At 47.1% G+C, this 15,864-nt stretch overlaps 1 protein-coding gene across 3 annotated transcripts in view; it reads right to left on the reverse strand.

Moving 5' to 3' along the window:
* Window positions 1-2,544: 2,544 nt before the first annotated feature.
* The window catches only part of LOC309559330 (uncharacterized protein), a 40,394-nt gene continuing 27,074 nt past the window's right edge, over window positions 2,545-15,864 (reverse strand). For 2 of the 3 annotated variants that reach the window (XM_082262561.1, XM_082262559.1), the window contains 4 exons: window positions 12,664-13,602; window positions 8,020-8,091; window positions 7,726-7,782; window positions 2,545-3,537 (listed from right to left, as the gene is read on the reverse strand). In XM_082262561.1, coding sequence (XP_082118687.1) covers window positions 2,603-3,537; window positions 7,726-7,782; window positions 8,020-8,091; window positions 12,664-13,602 — 2,003 coding nt within the window. In that variant the 3' untranslated portion in view covers window positions 2,545-2,602. The remainder of the gene's footprint in view (window positions 3,538-7,725; window positions 7,783-8,019; window positions 8,092-12,663; window positions 13,603-15,864) is intronic. The other variant, XM_082262560.1, reaches the window with a different exon arrangement.

A 15,864-nucleotide genomic window follows, 5' to 3' on the forward strand; every position in this document is an offset into this window, starting at 1 on the left:
CATCACCCTCTGAATCAGAGGACACTGACACCCTGGGCCTTTTTGAGGATTGAGCAGCCACCAGCATTTGCACCTGAGTCGCAAGGCTAGCCACAATCGCAGCCAAATCCCCCCCGGGGGGGGAGAGTGCAGACCCCTGGCTTCCCACTAGGGCTGTAGGAAATTTGTTTTCCTGATAATCCATGCCCCTGCAGCAGAAAAATAAATGGGTGACCGCCCCTTTAAGAGAGCGCTGCGATCGTAGCCCACTTCACACAAAACACCCCACACAAGGGACCCCCACAGGGACAATGAACCAAGGCAGGATACAGGGAATAGAGGGAAATGAACCTGGAGATCGCTGCTGCTGCTGCTGCCTGCGGTGCTTCTGAAGGAAAGGAAGTGCTGGTGTACAGGGCGCTCTATTAAAGCCTATGGAGGCTACAAGAAAATGGCCGCCATGCATGTAAAACATGCGGCCGGAGCGATCGCAGCCAAAATGGCGCCGTTTGGCGCCGAAACCGCCGCTCCCACACCCCATGAGGGTGAAGTAGAAAAACATACCAATTGCCCAGCAAAAGGAAAAAAACATGTTAAACCGCCGCAGCGGCGCTGTAATGTGCCCCAGGCATGAGAAACTCAAGCCCCACAGCACACAGCCGTTCACATGCAAACTGACACAGAGTGCAGCACAACCCCCCCTCCTGCAGCCCACAGCATGCAACACGAGGGATAGGGAGACAGTAACAGTGTGAACACAGGGTAAGGTAACACAGTCCCAGACTGACACCCCCCAGACAGACAGGTCCCCACATACATACACTTACCTCTTACATGGCGTGGGGAACCCGCACAGGCGAACAAACCGCTGAACATGAGGCAGGGAGAGTCGCATCTAGGACGCACCAGAGGGTGGGTTGAGAAACCGCACAGCGTCCGGTGAGGTAGCCACCTCACCTGGCATCCCTGCACGGAACAGGGATGGGTCGTTCAGATAACTCAGGAGCGATACCTGACTGAACGCTCGATGGCGGGCTGAGAAACCACTGACCCACAACCTGCGATCAGGGGGGTCAGCCCGAGACGCAGCCCGCATGATCCTCTTCTTCCGAAGAACTAACTAACGCTGATAAAATAACAGCTAACAAGAAAGAGAGAAAAACTCAAATAAAATCCAAAGAAAGGAAAGAGAGCTGAGACAAGGTGTCCCAGCACAGAAACATCCAGCCACTCCTGACAGCTAGACAAATGAAACTGAGTTGGATACAGGAAGTGGAGGGTTATGTACTGAGGGGACCACCCCCTGGGGGTGGGATATGTTAAAAGTCTTTGTACTAACATATTCTATTGCCTAGCTACTCCTACGGATGAGAGGACATAACCCATTGGTGATGAATATGAAGGGGCGGCGACTGTCGGAGGACGTAAGAGAAATTGAGATTTGTTCCCATTTGCCATGAGGTCTGTGATTTCTGAGTGCTGTGTGTGTTACATATCTTTCAGTGTCAGAGAGGCTTTCCTTTTGTTTGTGTATTGGGAGGGAATGTGGATTGCCCTGTCTCATGCTGAGTGCTGATGACCTCCCATTGTTCCATGTCTGGCTATTGTGTACATTGATTGCCCCCTGGGGGCTTCTGTCTCATTACACAGAACAGTCCTTCTAATCAAGCTATCGTACCAATCCCTGCTGACTCATTTTCAAGTCCTCATTTGCATGGCTAAGGAGGACCTGAAGGAGAACTGCATGTACTTTGCAATTGATCAATGGGAAAGCGGTTATTGGGGACGGGATGTTACAAATTCTGTATAAAAGTGTGTTGTGTACTTCCAATAAAAGGTCTTCCTGTTTGAACTTACATACAGCCTGCCTGGTGTTTGTTCTAATGGATTACGAACGGCACATAGCTGTAGTTCGGATCCCGGAGCCTTGGTTGACCGAACCATCAGACGTTCATCATAGGTTGAACTGGATGGACTTGTGTCTTTTTTCAGCCTCACTAACTATGTAACTACGTAACGTTGCGATCTGCAAGCTGACTCACTAGAAACAGAGGAGTGTCGGGAGAGCGGAAGCGACCGAGCAAGGCTCTCGTCACAATGGAGATATGTGCATGTTTCGCAGATATCTTCGGAATGCGTTTCATTTTTATTCTGCCCAGACATACGCTCTAAGTCTGTTATAGGAATCTGTGAACTGGGGATTAAACTAATTAGGTTCTATTAAAGGGTACAAAAAATTAGGTTATGACAAACAGTATCCTAAAAGTTAGTGCAGTATAGTCTTTCAAAAGAATAGGGAGGGTGACATGTAGGAATGTATAGTATTCTCTACCTAGTAATAATAAGTCACATTCAACTAGACCAGTTCTGTAATGTTGAAGATGTTTCATATGTTCTCCAAGCTCCTTTTCAAGCTCTTATAATTGTCAGAGGGATACCCCAGCATTATATCGATATAAATACGGTCATATGCTTCTGAAACTCATTGGAACTGCAGAAGTAGCTTGGAGAAACTAAAAAAAGATCTTCAACATTACAGCACAAGTTCAGTTGGATGTGACTAAGTACTACTAGCTGTACCATGACCTAGATAAGCGAGAACCTTAAACAGACATAGTTTTATCTACGTTCCTCCTCTCCCTTTACCACCTCTTGTCCTGCCACTTTTATTTGGGAAATTCCGGACTGAGGTCGGAGAAGGTGAAGGTTCCCTATCATTCACTGGCTGCATTGTGGTTGACAACTGTGTACCCTCTTGAGGTGCAGCTTGTGAAGAACCTTCTGGCAATTGCCCAGATGAATCGGACAACTGCTGTAAAATACTCTTTAGAAGCTGGTTGTTTTCCTGTATGAGTTTCTCCTTCCTCTCAAAGTGTTTCTGTAACAGCTTCTGCTTTTCCTCATGATGTTTTTGTAGCAAACATAACTTTTCCATTTTGTACTGTCTCTGGTCCTCCATGTCTTTTTGTTTCAGCCTAAGTTCCCTCGACCTTGCGGTGGACCGGACATGGTTGTTGACTTTGATGTTTTTAGTCAGTTGTTGGAGACCCATGCCGAGATGTAACAGGTCCATGTGGATCACATGCATCTGGTGCCTTTGGGATCGGTGATAGTTATGTTGGACTGAATGAAATGACCCCAATACCTTATTAAAAGCTCCCGCGTTGGCCATGTTTGGCTGATTCCCCATAGTGTTAGCTGCAGGGGGAGGCTGATGGGTAACGGGTGGAGGTTTGACGGGAAAGGAAAGTGGCTTGTTAGGAAGAGAGACTGGCTTAGTACCGGTGGGAGGAGGCTTGGTAACGACTGGTGGATGCTTAGCAGGAACAAAAGAAGGATTGGCTGTATCGACAATAGATTTGGTAGAAACTGGTTGATGTTGAGGAGGAACAGGAAGCTGAGAAGGAAAGGGAAGTTGGGTAGTAACGGGAACAGGCTGGACAACAACAGGGAATGGTTGTGCAGGAGGTGGAACTGCATCAGCACTGTAATCGATAGGCTCTGTCTTTACGACCATCTCTTTATCATCTTCCTCCTCTTCTTCTTCTGCCATATCAACTAAACATAAGAAAAATATAATAACAAAAGATATTCAAAAAACTACTTTACCAATGACATGATGCCGGAAATTAAAAAAATAAAATACGATATATTATTTTATTTTTGAGCTATTGTGTATTGGCTAATGTCATTTTTTCTTAAAACACCACTCTGCAAACCTTGGTGAGATGCATATGTCTGCATTGTTTCAGTACCACATTAGCTATGAAAGGAAAACCGCACTGAAACAGATGGTGTCATTGTAGGCCTCTTTCTGAAAATGCTTGATGTCTTTTCTGTCTTTCATAAACTAAACAATAGTAGAGTCTTATACCATATTACCCATTGTTAAAGTTTAACTAAACCCAAAACATAAAAAAAAACAATGAACAAATGGTGTATTACATGTTGTTCATATTCACTCAGTCACTATGGGACATATTTTCTGTATTTTGCAAAAAACCTGGTTGATCCTGCTGCTTTCTATCTCCCTCTCCTGTCCATGTCTCCAATGCAGTTTGAGATTCTGCAGAGCAGTGGTGGGGGCTGGTGCACATGCTCAGTGTTCAGTGAGTTTCTATGCTGAGCATTTCCTTGCCAATGTGACTACAGAGTCACACATACATTGCGATTAGAGGAGAAGCGTTTTAACCTCAGGCAACGTGGGGGGTTCTTTACTGTTAGAGCTACAAGATTGTGGAATTCTCTACCACAAGAGGTGGTTTCTGCGGGAAGTATGGTGGCTTTCAAAAGACTTAGACGTACATCTCAAGGATCAGAACATTCAGGGCTATGTGAGATGATTATGGCCACACACACCTACACAGGTTGAACTGGATGGACTATTGTCTTTATTCAACCTCACCTACTATGTAACTATGTAACATGGTAGAACCTGGCCGCATCTTGAGTATGCCCTCCAGTTCTAGGCACCAGTCCTCAGGAAGGATGTGCTGGAACTGGAGATATTCCAGAGAAGGGCAACAAAAGGGACTAAGGGATCTCCGCTATGGGGAAAGACTACAAGCACTGAATGTATTCTCTCTGGAGAGATGCTTGAGAGAGGATATGATAGCGAAGTACAAATACCGTACTGGCGACCCTAGCGTAGGGAACACACTATTCAGTGAAAGGGAATTTAAAAAGGCACGTGGCCATTCAGTGAAATTGAAAGAGAAGTGGTTTACCCTTAAACTGCGTAGAGCAGTGGTTCTCAACTCCTGTCCTCGGGACCCACCAACAGACCAGGTTTGCAAGATAACTAAAATACATCACAGGTGATATCATTTGCTGCTAAGTGATAGCAGTATTCTACTCTGCATCTCCCCAAGGTAATACTTAAAATCTGGCCAGTTAGTGGGTCCTAAAGACAAGAGTTGAGAACCACTGGCGTAGAGGGATCTTTACTGTCAGAGCAGTAAGGATGTGGAATTCTCTTCCACAGGCAGTGCTATCAGCAAAGGTCCATAGTTTAAAAAAAAACAAAAAAAAAACTATTAATTGGGCACCTTAACGACTACAACATACACACACTCATCATATTTTGAACTGGATGGACTGGTGTCTTTTTTTCAACCTCACCAATGATGTAACATGTGGGCGTACACACTATGGTAAATGACAACCCACTCCCTCCCTCCTCCTCCATGCCCACTAACCAGCTAAATACAAACAACTTTATTTATTTTTACTCTGTATTCCAAAGGCTGTTTTTTCTATTTTTAATATGTGACCAGCAGCTGAGGACTAGAAGCTCCTCCTGCTTAGGTTTCCCTGCAGACAGGCTGGGAAAGATCTGGGTCATGTGACAGCTGTATATCGATTAGGAAAAAGGTACTTGTTGAAATAATTACAGTGCCATTGTACACATACAGAAAGAGAAGGAAGAATGTAAATTTAATGTGTGTTTAGAATCACTTTTGTATGCAAAAAGCTTGTCGTTTATGTAATTTCATTGGCAAACTTCTTACTGCCAGTGACCTTAAGCCATACATCGGTGGCAGGAACAACTTCTACACACACTCCTGGCTACTGTAGCTGTAGTAGTGTGTCAAATAGACTGTCAGCTTTCTGAGCTCAGGGCAAACTAAAGACTTGCTCAGTACCTCTCCCTACTATGCTGAACTAGGCTTCAATTCAAATTTTATATAAAACATTTGTTATCCTTAGGTTGATTTTCATACTTTTTTGCCACTGTGGCACTATCACATTGCTCCTAAACTTTCAGTTTGATAAGAGATTTGCACAGTGCCCTATACCACTTTTGGCTCATGTAAAAGCATCCAGGAATACTACAAATGCAGAACTGCCCCTGCAAAACTAGCTCTTGGGAGTAGGAGGCGGGGCAGTGGGTGATAGCACAGGACACAAAGTCAGGGGAGCGCAGGGAAGAGGAGTAACGTTCTGGGGTAATCCCGAGAGTGGCTCAGGGGTTAGCGCTTTCGGTACATAAAATAAACCCGAGCCACACTCGGGAATACCGCCAGGGAGGTTAAAGCAGAGTTCCAGCCAATTTTTTTTTTTTTTAAACCCCAGAGATATTCTTTTTAATCCATGAAATCTATTTTATATTAACGAAATATATCATTGTGTGCTGTGTTATACATACGGTAATTTTTTTTAACAAACTAACTTTATATTTCTTCTGCAGCGGGATCCCATCTTAGATGTGGGCATGTGAAGCCCACATGTATCTTCTTCCGGGACTAGGTGCTGCTGGTTTACCAGAGTCAGAAGACATACTCGAGGGTCGAGGAAAAGTTTAAGACAGAGCGGACAGCTGACTGAGAGGAGGCGGGGCTGAGGTGGGATGGAGGTGCGGCCGTGTCAGTAATGCACAGCTTCTAGCTTTTAATGGCTAGAAGCCCTGCATTACTGACATGGCCGCACCTCTGTCCCACCTCCTCTCAGTCAGCTCTCCTCTCTTACAATTTTTCTCCAGTTCCGTCCCCGCCTCCTCTCAGCTCTCCCATCCGCCCAGCCCCGCCCCCTGTAAGGACCCAAAGACGCGCCTTCTCTCGGCTGTACGCTCTGTATTAAAATTTTCCTCCACCTCCGTCCCGCCTCCTCTCAGCTCTTCCATCCGCCCCGCCCCCTGTAAGAACCCGATGAAGCGGCGGCAACTCCGTCCTGCCTCAGCCCCGCCTCCTGTCAGTAAGCTGTCCGCTCTGTATTAAAATTGGATGACGCACATCTCCCAGGAGCCTGTGCGCCACAGGAAGTGACGAAGCTCGCCGCGGTGCCGAAGGAGGAAGAAAATTGCTTACCCCCTAGCAACAAGGTAAGCCAATCAAGGAAAAAAGTCGGCAATGCTGTTTTTAATTGAGGAATGCCAGCAATTTCTAAAACGTTTAAAACATGGGTGGAACTCCGCTTTAAAGGCTTTTAAAGTCCACCTTAACACTAAAATCCCTGCATCTACAGACCTTCACGATCTAACACTAACCTATCTAGCCCTGTAAAGAAGAAATCAGTGTATTTACCTTTTTTGAAGCCAATACGACCCGATCCCACACAGAGCTGTCAGCTGTGGCTTCGCTAAGGTGGAGGTGGGTGCAGAGGGCAGGGCACAGCCGACAACGGAAGCCCAATAATAACTCTATGGGTAATGTCACTTCCCATTCATTTTCACATACCTTGTCGGCTGTGTCCTCTGCAGAGCTTCCGCCGCTGGAGACCGGGTCGAATCGGCTTCAAAAAAGGTAAGTATACGGATTTCTTCTTTACAGTGCTAGATAGGTTAATGTTAGATCATGGATGTCTATAGATGCAGGGATTTTTGTTTTAGGCGGACTTATCCTTTAATGCAGAGAATGCATTGGGTAAAAGACCTTTAACCCCATGCTATATGGATCGATTTGCAGCCACATGGCTATCTGCATTAAAGTGGTTGTAAACTCTCTTTTTAATTTTTACCTACAGGTAAGCTTTATCTATTCTAGCAGCAGCAGCTGGTGACGTCACCGGTATACTCATGCTGTTCCTTTAGAGCTGTATGCAATGGCCCTGACTCCCAGGCGCATGAGCGGGAGCGACGTCATCTCGATAGGGCCATTCAAGCAGCCGCAGCCCGTGAACCTGGAAGGAAGACCGGATGAAGATGGAGGGCTCTGCAGCAGGGAAAGTGCAGCGCTGGAGGGCTTCATTTTAGGGTAAATCTTTCATAATGTGCTAGTACACATAATAATAATAATGCATAATACTTACACGATGAATGGTTCCAGAAGTCTTCACCGTCACAGGTGTCTTCAGGCTCAGATCTGCCTGTTGGAAGTTAAGAAAGACCTTATGAAGTAAGGTCAGTCAGTACGAAGGCATAACAACCACTTCACCCATTTCTACCTAAAGACCCCTTTTAAGGGAAATAGATATAAGTGAACAAAACAAAATAAAAAAAAAACAAACAAAATAAAAAAAAAAAAAAAGGAACAAGAAAAAAAATTCAGTAAGCTTTTGCAGAAGGTAACAGTGTTCCTACTTAAAATACAGTTTTTCTCCTACCTTCTTTTTTCTGCATAATGGTGGCAGGAGAGGAGAACCCCATAAGCGCTGGTTGGGGATAATTAATGATACCTGCAAAAAGTTAAAAATCAAACAAAAAAGTTTTTTTAAAAAAAGTTTTAGAATTTGTGGCCTTTGTGGCATAAATTTTATTAATCTCTTACCGCCAAGCCTAGCTTTACGCTGGAGGCATTTCCTGGGCTTTCTGATCATGTGATTACTGCGATCAGGGTACCATGGAACAAATCCATCCAGCACCACACCCTTTAGTTTCCTTTGTCGGGAGTGCATGGCTAGCAGCAATACCATCAATAATTAGTAGAAGGGAGAGCCAGCACTCAACCAATTGACTTGATTTAAGAGATCTACAATCTGACTGGGTTATGGCCTAGATTATCTAGATCCAGTGGTCACCCCAGTCTGGCTAGCGAGCGCGTGCAGACCTCAGCTCCACGCTAGGTTGGCCGCGACATGGCCCCACCGGACGGGGGCTGGCCTGCGAGTTAAACGGCTCGCGAGGTGGCGTTCCTCTAAAGGCCTCACGTTCCTCCTGGCTGCCAGCCCCCCATTTCAATGGCGAGAGGTTCCATCCGGAGCACTGCCCACCTGGTTCCTGGTCCGGAGCAGTGCCCGTCTGGTTCCTGGTATGGTGAGTAGCTGTCTCCCCTCTCCCCCTGGAGGGTTTTGGGGTGGACGTGGACCCCTCCTTGGGACGGTCGGACCCCGGGTTCCCCTCCTTCCCGTCAGGCATCCCCCTTCATCTGCCCCCCCCCCCCATCCTACCCCCTGCCTTTACTTATGCTGGGTTTGTATGGGTGGTCTGGTCCATCTCCTGGGGTGGGGGGGCAGGTCGCTGTGCTGGCGATGGGGGCACCTCCCGGCCCTTTAAGAGATTTAGGTTGTCGGGAGGTGGGGCAGTGTCTATGATCATGTGGCCGCTGTGATTGGATGTCATAGCGGTCACATGGTCAGAAAGCTCCCATTCGCAAACAGTGATCAGGAACTTTCCGTTAGCTGCCTGTAACTCTGCCGGAGCACGCAGGGCACGCACTCTCGGCACAGCTCGATTTGCATAAATTCACGCAAAGGCCCACTGCTCAGCACCAAGGCCCACCAGCCAAGAGGCTGCAAATTTACGTGCGGCCGGCGCCAAGCGGTTAAAATACAAGCACCACAGCCAAAAAAAAAAAAAAAAAGGACAGAGGACAGTTATGAGTAAGCACATTCCATGTGAAACGCATTAACTGTCCTCTGTCCATTGTTTTGGAGCCGTGGTGCTTGTATTTTATGTTCTGAAGACTTCAACCAAACTTTGTTTATCTGTTACATCGTTGGGAGTGTGGTCAGCCTTTCATCTTTCTATATCTATTGCTGAGATCACAGATCAGACCAGCACCCGCAGGTGTATGGGGGGCTGTCTGTCTATATGCTCACCTGGAGCGGTGACCTTTTTTCATTAGTTATAATGGGAGCCGGACCAACCCATTGGAAAAAATAACTTTATACCCACCGCTAGCAGTCGCCTTTAGTGTTTTGTGCTGAGAACGGTCACTGACAGCAACCACTGATGAACGATATAAAGTCCATCGATGTGCTGCTACATTTATGTGTATGACTGGTGGCTACAGGCTAACCAAGGTCATTTATGAACTGTCCCTCTCCTTTCATGTGGGAATGAATGATGGTTTATACACATTTCTCCATACTTAAAGTGCAAGTATAGCCATCTACCCCAGCCATGATACTGATAAAGCAAGGCGTAGGACTTAGCAGATAGGGGTGCAGCTTTTCTTAAAACAGGACTCTTGCACAAATTAAATGTCACCTCAAAATATTATAATTGTTGCAAAAGTGCAGGCACCTTGTGGTGTCTTCATCTTTAAATAAATACCAGTGTCGCTCACTTGCATCCCAATCCCTAAGGCTGTTCTACCCTCATTCCTTCTGACACTAAGCACCACCACTCACCGGACAGATCCTGGAGCCTTGACTGCCCACTGATGTTCTGCAATTTGGCAGCTGAAGGGAAGTCACACGGGGCAGAGGTTACTCTCAGGTTGGGCAGAAGCCTGGTCCTAGGATGTGCGAGAGGCTCCTATGTTCTTAGCATTGTCCTTAAGTGCAACACCAGAAAGGAGTACCTTCTACCCACTTCTACCCATTATAGTGACTCTGTTGGTTGGTTAAAACAATGTTGATAAAGCAGTACCTGCGAAAGAAGAGGCTCTATACTCTCCTGTACTGCTGAGTGTTATGGCTGACTTAGGAATGCTCACATTCAACACTTTCAGGTGTGCGAGATTCATGTGTTCTCCGCCGCGCATTGCAGCTCCGATGTGTCACTGCTGTGTTCTGTAGTTACACAAAGGCAATGGAATTAAAGAGGAGTTCCAGCCTTAAAAAATATGTAAAAGTCAGCAGCTACAAATACTGTGGCTGCTGACTTTAAATATAAGAACACTTACCTGTCCAGAGAACCCACCATGTCAGCCCCCTGAAGTGGATTCGTCCATCGGCTCGGGTGCACTCCCTGCCATTGCAACTAAGGGAAATCGGCAGTGAATCCTTCAGGCCTCACAGTCCGATTCCTACTGTGCATGCACGAGTTGCGCTTCGCTTTCTGAATGGCCCCATTGTCTTCTGAGACACACACAGGTCCCAGAAGGCAGCAGGGGGAAGGAGGAGGGGCTGATGCAGATGCAGGAAATGACGTACCTCGTTGCGGCGGGATTAGGAACGAAGTACAGCTATGTATGTACACTAGAAAAGGTACATAACAAATAGAAAAATATATTTTATATATCCAAAAACAAGCAGGTGGGGGGGGGGGGATGGTCCTGGGTTGAACTCCACTTTAACTACAGAAAATGGAGGGGATAGAAGCATCTGACACTTTCTGGAAGTGTCAAATGTGAAAAGACCGGTGCTCTGCAAAAGAGCCATGATTGGAGAGATAGGCGTCTATTTAGCTTCTTCCTTCTTCATTCTGTGCATTAAAGTGGTTGTAAACCCACTTTAAAGACTTTTACCTATAGGTAAGCCTATATTAATGCTTACCTATAGGTGCTCTAAATATCTCCTAAACTTGCACCGTTTAGGAGATATTTACAGTACATGCAGCCGATGACGTCATCAGCACATGTGCTCTGAAGGAACGGCCACCCCTGAACGGCGGCTCCCACGTGCGAACCAGGATGGCCGAACATGTGGGCCGTCCTGTCGCTGAGCGGGCGGCACTGCGGGGGCTTCATTTTAAGGTAAGTACTTCATAATGAGCTAGTATGCGATGCATACTAGCTCATTATGCCTTCGTCTTTACAGTTTTTTCTAATTTTTTTTCAGAGGGTTTACTTCCTCTTTAAGGTAAAAGCCTTCTGTGTGCAGCAGCCCCTCCCCAGCCCTCCCCTTATACTTACCTGAGCCGATTTAAATCCAGCGATGTGCATGAGAGCAGCGACTCTTCTGGCTCTCTCCCTCCTCATTGGCTCAGAGATAACAGCGGGAGCCAATGGCCAGTGAGAAGGGAGTGGGGGATGGGGCTGAGCCACGCTCTGTGTGTTCATAGACTTGAGAGCAGCTTGGGAGTGAGCAAGCACAAGTGCCCCCATAACACCCAGCTTGCTATGAGGGTGCATATCCGGGAGGGGGGGGGGGGAGGGAGCGCTGGCAGGGGACCAGAGAAGGGGAGGTTCGGGACTGCTCTGTGTAATACCATGGCACAGCAACAGGTAAGTATAACATGTTTGTTAGAGAAAAATAAGGGGCCTTTAGTATCACTTAGAGTTGGTTCACACTAAGGGCTCTTTCACACGGGCGGTCCGATCAGATCCGCCTGTCAGTTTTTTAGGCGGATCTGATCGGATCCTCCATGCAGCTCTATGGGGCAGTGGGTGTCAGCTGAGACACCTCCGCTGACACCCGCTGCCATCCGCATCCGATCCTGTGCTTGAAATCTGGACGGATGGAAACCCTATTTTTCCATCCGTTCAGTAATCGGATGGGATCTGATGAGAGCGGACAAGCGGTCCGCTCTCATCCGATCCCCCATAGAGGGCAGCGGGGGCTGAGACACCTCCCTCTCCGCTCTGCTAGCGGAGACGGAGCTGTCATCCGCCCGGCTCAGCGGGGATCGTGGATCGATCCCCGCTGAGCAACACGGATCCGCCTACGGACCGTGTGAAAGAGCCCTAAGGCGACACGACTCCTTACTACTTCGGGGGCGACTTGTGCATTACCATGCACCACGACTTCGGAGCAACTTGCAGGGACTTCACATAATGGAAGTCTATGCAAGTCGCTCCGAGGTCGCCCCGAAGTAGTACAGGACCCTTTTTCTAAGTCGGAGCGACTTGTGTCGCTCCTATTAGAATGGGTCCTGTAGCGGTCAATGGACCGAGAGGGAGCGCGACTTGTCAGGCTGACAAGTCGCCTGACAAGTCGCGCTAATGTGAACTGGCTCTTAAACTAAGTGACAGAGTCCGTTTAAGCCAACAAAAAAAAATTACGCCTTTAGTAAATCTACCAATTGCATCTTGCATGTGGTAAAAAAAGATGCTACAAGGTTACAAAAGCAGGTTTAATCATGACACAATAAAAAAACGAGTCCGTAGCAGAAAAACATTCAAGAAATAAAACTGGACTTACGTGGTTCTCGATCGGTGTCTACATGGCCATCAATCGGCCGAACAGTATCTGGGCCAATGACGTGCATTAATTCTTCCTCATACGACAGGTACTGTAACTCCAAGCCAGGAGCACCGCTGTTACGCTGAAAATACTTGCGCTGGTCCACCATCTTTGCCTTTACACGCCTTTTAATATCCCTTAGTCTCTTCTTGCAGTTTTCTGGACTTCGGGGCTGGGTTCCTGCTGCATTGACCGCCTCTACTATCCTGGCCCACAGATAGTTCTTACGGGCTTGAGAGGTAGTAGCTGCATTCTTGCCAATAATACTGTCCCACACGCCCACAGCTTCATGTACCAAAGCACAGTTTTCGTCAAAGGAAAATTTGATGTTACGGGGAGCTTTGGTGTAAGCGTAATCGCCCTGCCCATAGCTACCAACGCCCTGATCACCGGTGCTGCTTCCATTTTGAACACACACACCGCCCTTTTCTCCTGCCTTGTCCATGATGCCTTGGCTCTGAAGGACATGTTGTGGACTCCTGAGCATGTACTCCAGTTTGAACAGGTTGGCCACCTTGCTTTCCAATGGCGTCAACTGCAAAAACAACGGGTGGCCAGGTCCGGAACCGTGCTTTCGGACTGAAGCTAGTTTCTCCATTAGTCTATGCCTGTAAAGATGCCAGTGTTTCTTGGCCTCCTCTATGCCTCGCTGCACCATGCCGACAGAATTCACATTATTGAGGACCTTCTGCCAAATTAAAACTTTCTGTGCAAATGGGGTAATTCTGGCTCTTTCTCCGAAAAGTCTGTCGTAGTGTTCTAACAATTCAGTCACCAGAACAAATTCTTCGGAGGCTGAAAATCGAGGGCGCCGTCTTACTTCCTTATCGGTGGTACTACTTGTAGATCCCGTTTTTAGGTATCCCTCCCTGCTGGATAGCACATCAACCTGATGCTCTGTCAGAAGACAAATATACGAAAATGTACTTCTTACATACAGAAACTGGATACACTTTAAAGCAGGCTCTCTCAACTAGGGTTCTTCTATAGCAGTAATGGAGAACCTTGGCACCCCAGATGGTTTGGAACTCCATTTCCCATGATGCTCATGCACTGTAGTGGAGCATCACGGGAAATGTAGTTCCAAAACATCTGGAGTGCCAAGGTTCGCCATCAATGCTCTAGAGGAGGGGTCTTCAAACTATGGCCCTCCAGTTGTTCAAGAACTACAATTCCCATCATGCCTAGTCATGTCTCTGCATGTCAGAGTTTTACAAGGCCTCATGGGATGTGCAGTTCTGCAACAGCTGGAGGGCCGTAGTTTGAGGATCCCTGCTCTAGAGGCTGCTAGGGGTTCCTCAAGAAATAACAGACTGATCTCCCACCTACAATGACTACCAATGTAAGCAGTGGTGTATTTTGGCTTTGTACTGCCCTAGGCAAGACTAAAATCGGGTGCCCCACCCCACTATCCAATTTTGTCCCATTCCAGCCGCTTTAAAATTGCGCACGCCCCTGCAATGGCGACAAACTGTGTATATTTTACTATCCATAGGCGACGTTTTAAAAGCCTTTACAGGTTACAATTTTAGATTTACAGAGAAGGTCCACTGCTAGAACTATTGCCCATGATCTGACGTTCATGGTGATACCTCATGTGTGGGATACCCGCTGTTTGTATGAGTGCGGGACCGACACTCGTTTTCGCCTTTGCGTGTAAGCACGGGGAGGATGGGGGGCACTTTAATTATTATTATTTTTTTTTTTAATTATTAATTTATTTTTACACTGTTGTCTTAATTTTTTTATCACTTTTATTGCTGTTTACATCAAGGAATGTAAACAAATGGCGCTTTTCCACTGCATGGAACCGAACAGTTCGGCTCGCTTTTGTGCTTTTTCACTGCTGGTGCCGCATGGTACGGTTCGGTACGGTACGGCGGCGATTTTCCACTGCATGGAACCGAACGGTACGGCTCTCAAAAACAGTACCACCTCGATTGTGGTTCCAAGAGGTACCATACCCGGTACCATATCCCACAATCCTTTGCATGCAGTCACTACTAGCCACTGATTGGTCAGAGAATCCCACCCACCCCGCTGTTATCCCACCCACTTAACTTTATTACTACTTTAGTGGAAAAGCAAACCATACAGTACCCTACCGAATCGTTCCAACACCGTACCATGCGGTACTAGCAGTGGAAAAGCAAACCAGGCCAAGCAGGGCCGAGTAGAGCAGGGCCGAGTAGAGCCGAGCCGGTACTTGCAGTGGAAAAGTGCCAAAACCTTCTTGTGACAGCACTAGGCAGTGACAGGTACTCTTTATGGAGAGATCTGAGGTCTAATGGCACTTTTCCACTGCAAGTACCGGCTTGGCTCCACTCGGCACGGCGTGGTCCAGCTCGGCGCAGTTTGCTTTTCCACTGCGTGGTACGAGTCGGCACGTTTCAGCACTGTATAGGCTCTACTCGGCTCGGTTTGCTTTTTCACTAAAGTAGTAAGTGGGTGGGATTACAACGATTTTCTGACCAATCTGTGGCTAGTAGTGACAAACAATCAAGGCTGCATGCAAAAGGATTGTGGGATATGGTATAGGTACAGCCCGCTTGGAACCCCAACCGAGGTGGTACTGTTTAAGCCGTACCATGTAGTGGAAAAGCGCCGATGTACCAAACCGTTCTAGCACATACCATGCGGTACCATGCAGTGGAAAAGCGCCAAACCGAGCCGTTAAAATGCAGTGGAAAAGCGCCATAAAAGACCCCAAATCCCTCCTCTGCAGTTAAAAGCATTGAAAACACCAAGATCTGTGTTTTTGAATGCTTTCGAATTTTAAAAACTGTCGCAGATGGTTTTTGAGTAAACCAGGAGTAATGTTGGGTCATCGTTTCTGGTTTACTGTTATGAACAGCCGATCTCGCCGGTTGGTCACTTGAGTCTCCCTATGCGACAGAAGAGCCTGGGAGAGCCACGGAAGGTGGAGGGGGGGGGGGGGTGTTTAACGTCCCCTCCCACTGCTTATAATAGCAACCGAGAGGCTAGTAAGCCGCACTGATTGCTGTTAAAAAGAGAGTTGACTGCCAGCTCCAAAAAACGATAGCTGCAGACATCATCCCGGTACAGGTGCCGTCCCCTTGAAAAATGCTGCCCAAAGCAAACCCCTTGTTTGCCTTGCAGTAGACACATGTCCCTGAACATAAGGGAATCTTTGCAAAG

The sequence above is a fragment of the Pelophylax lessonae genome, assembly GCF_965119305.1.
Source record: "Pelophylax lessonae genome assembly, chromosome: 7".
Classification (NCBI taxonomy): domain Eukaryota; kingdom Metazoa; phylum Chordata; class Amphibia; order Anura; family Ranidae; genus Pelophylax; species Pelophylax lessonae.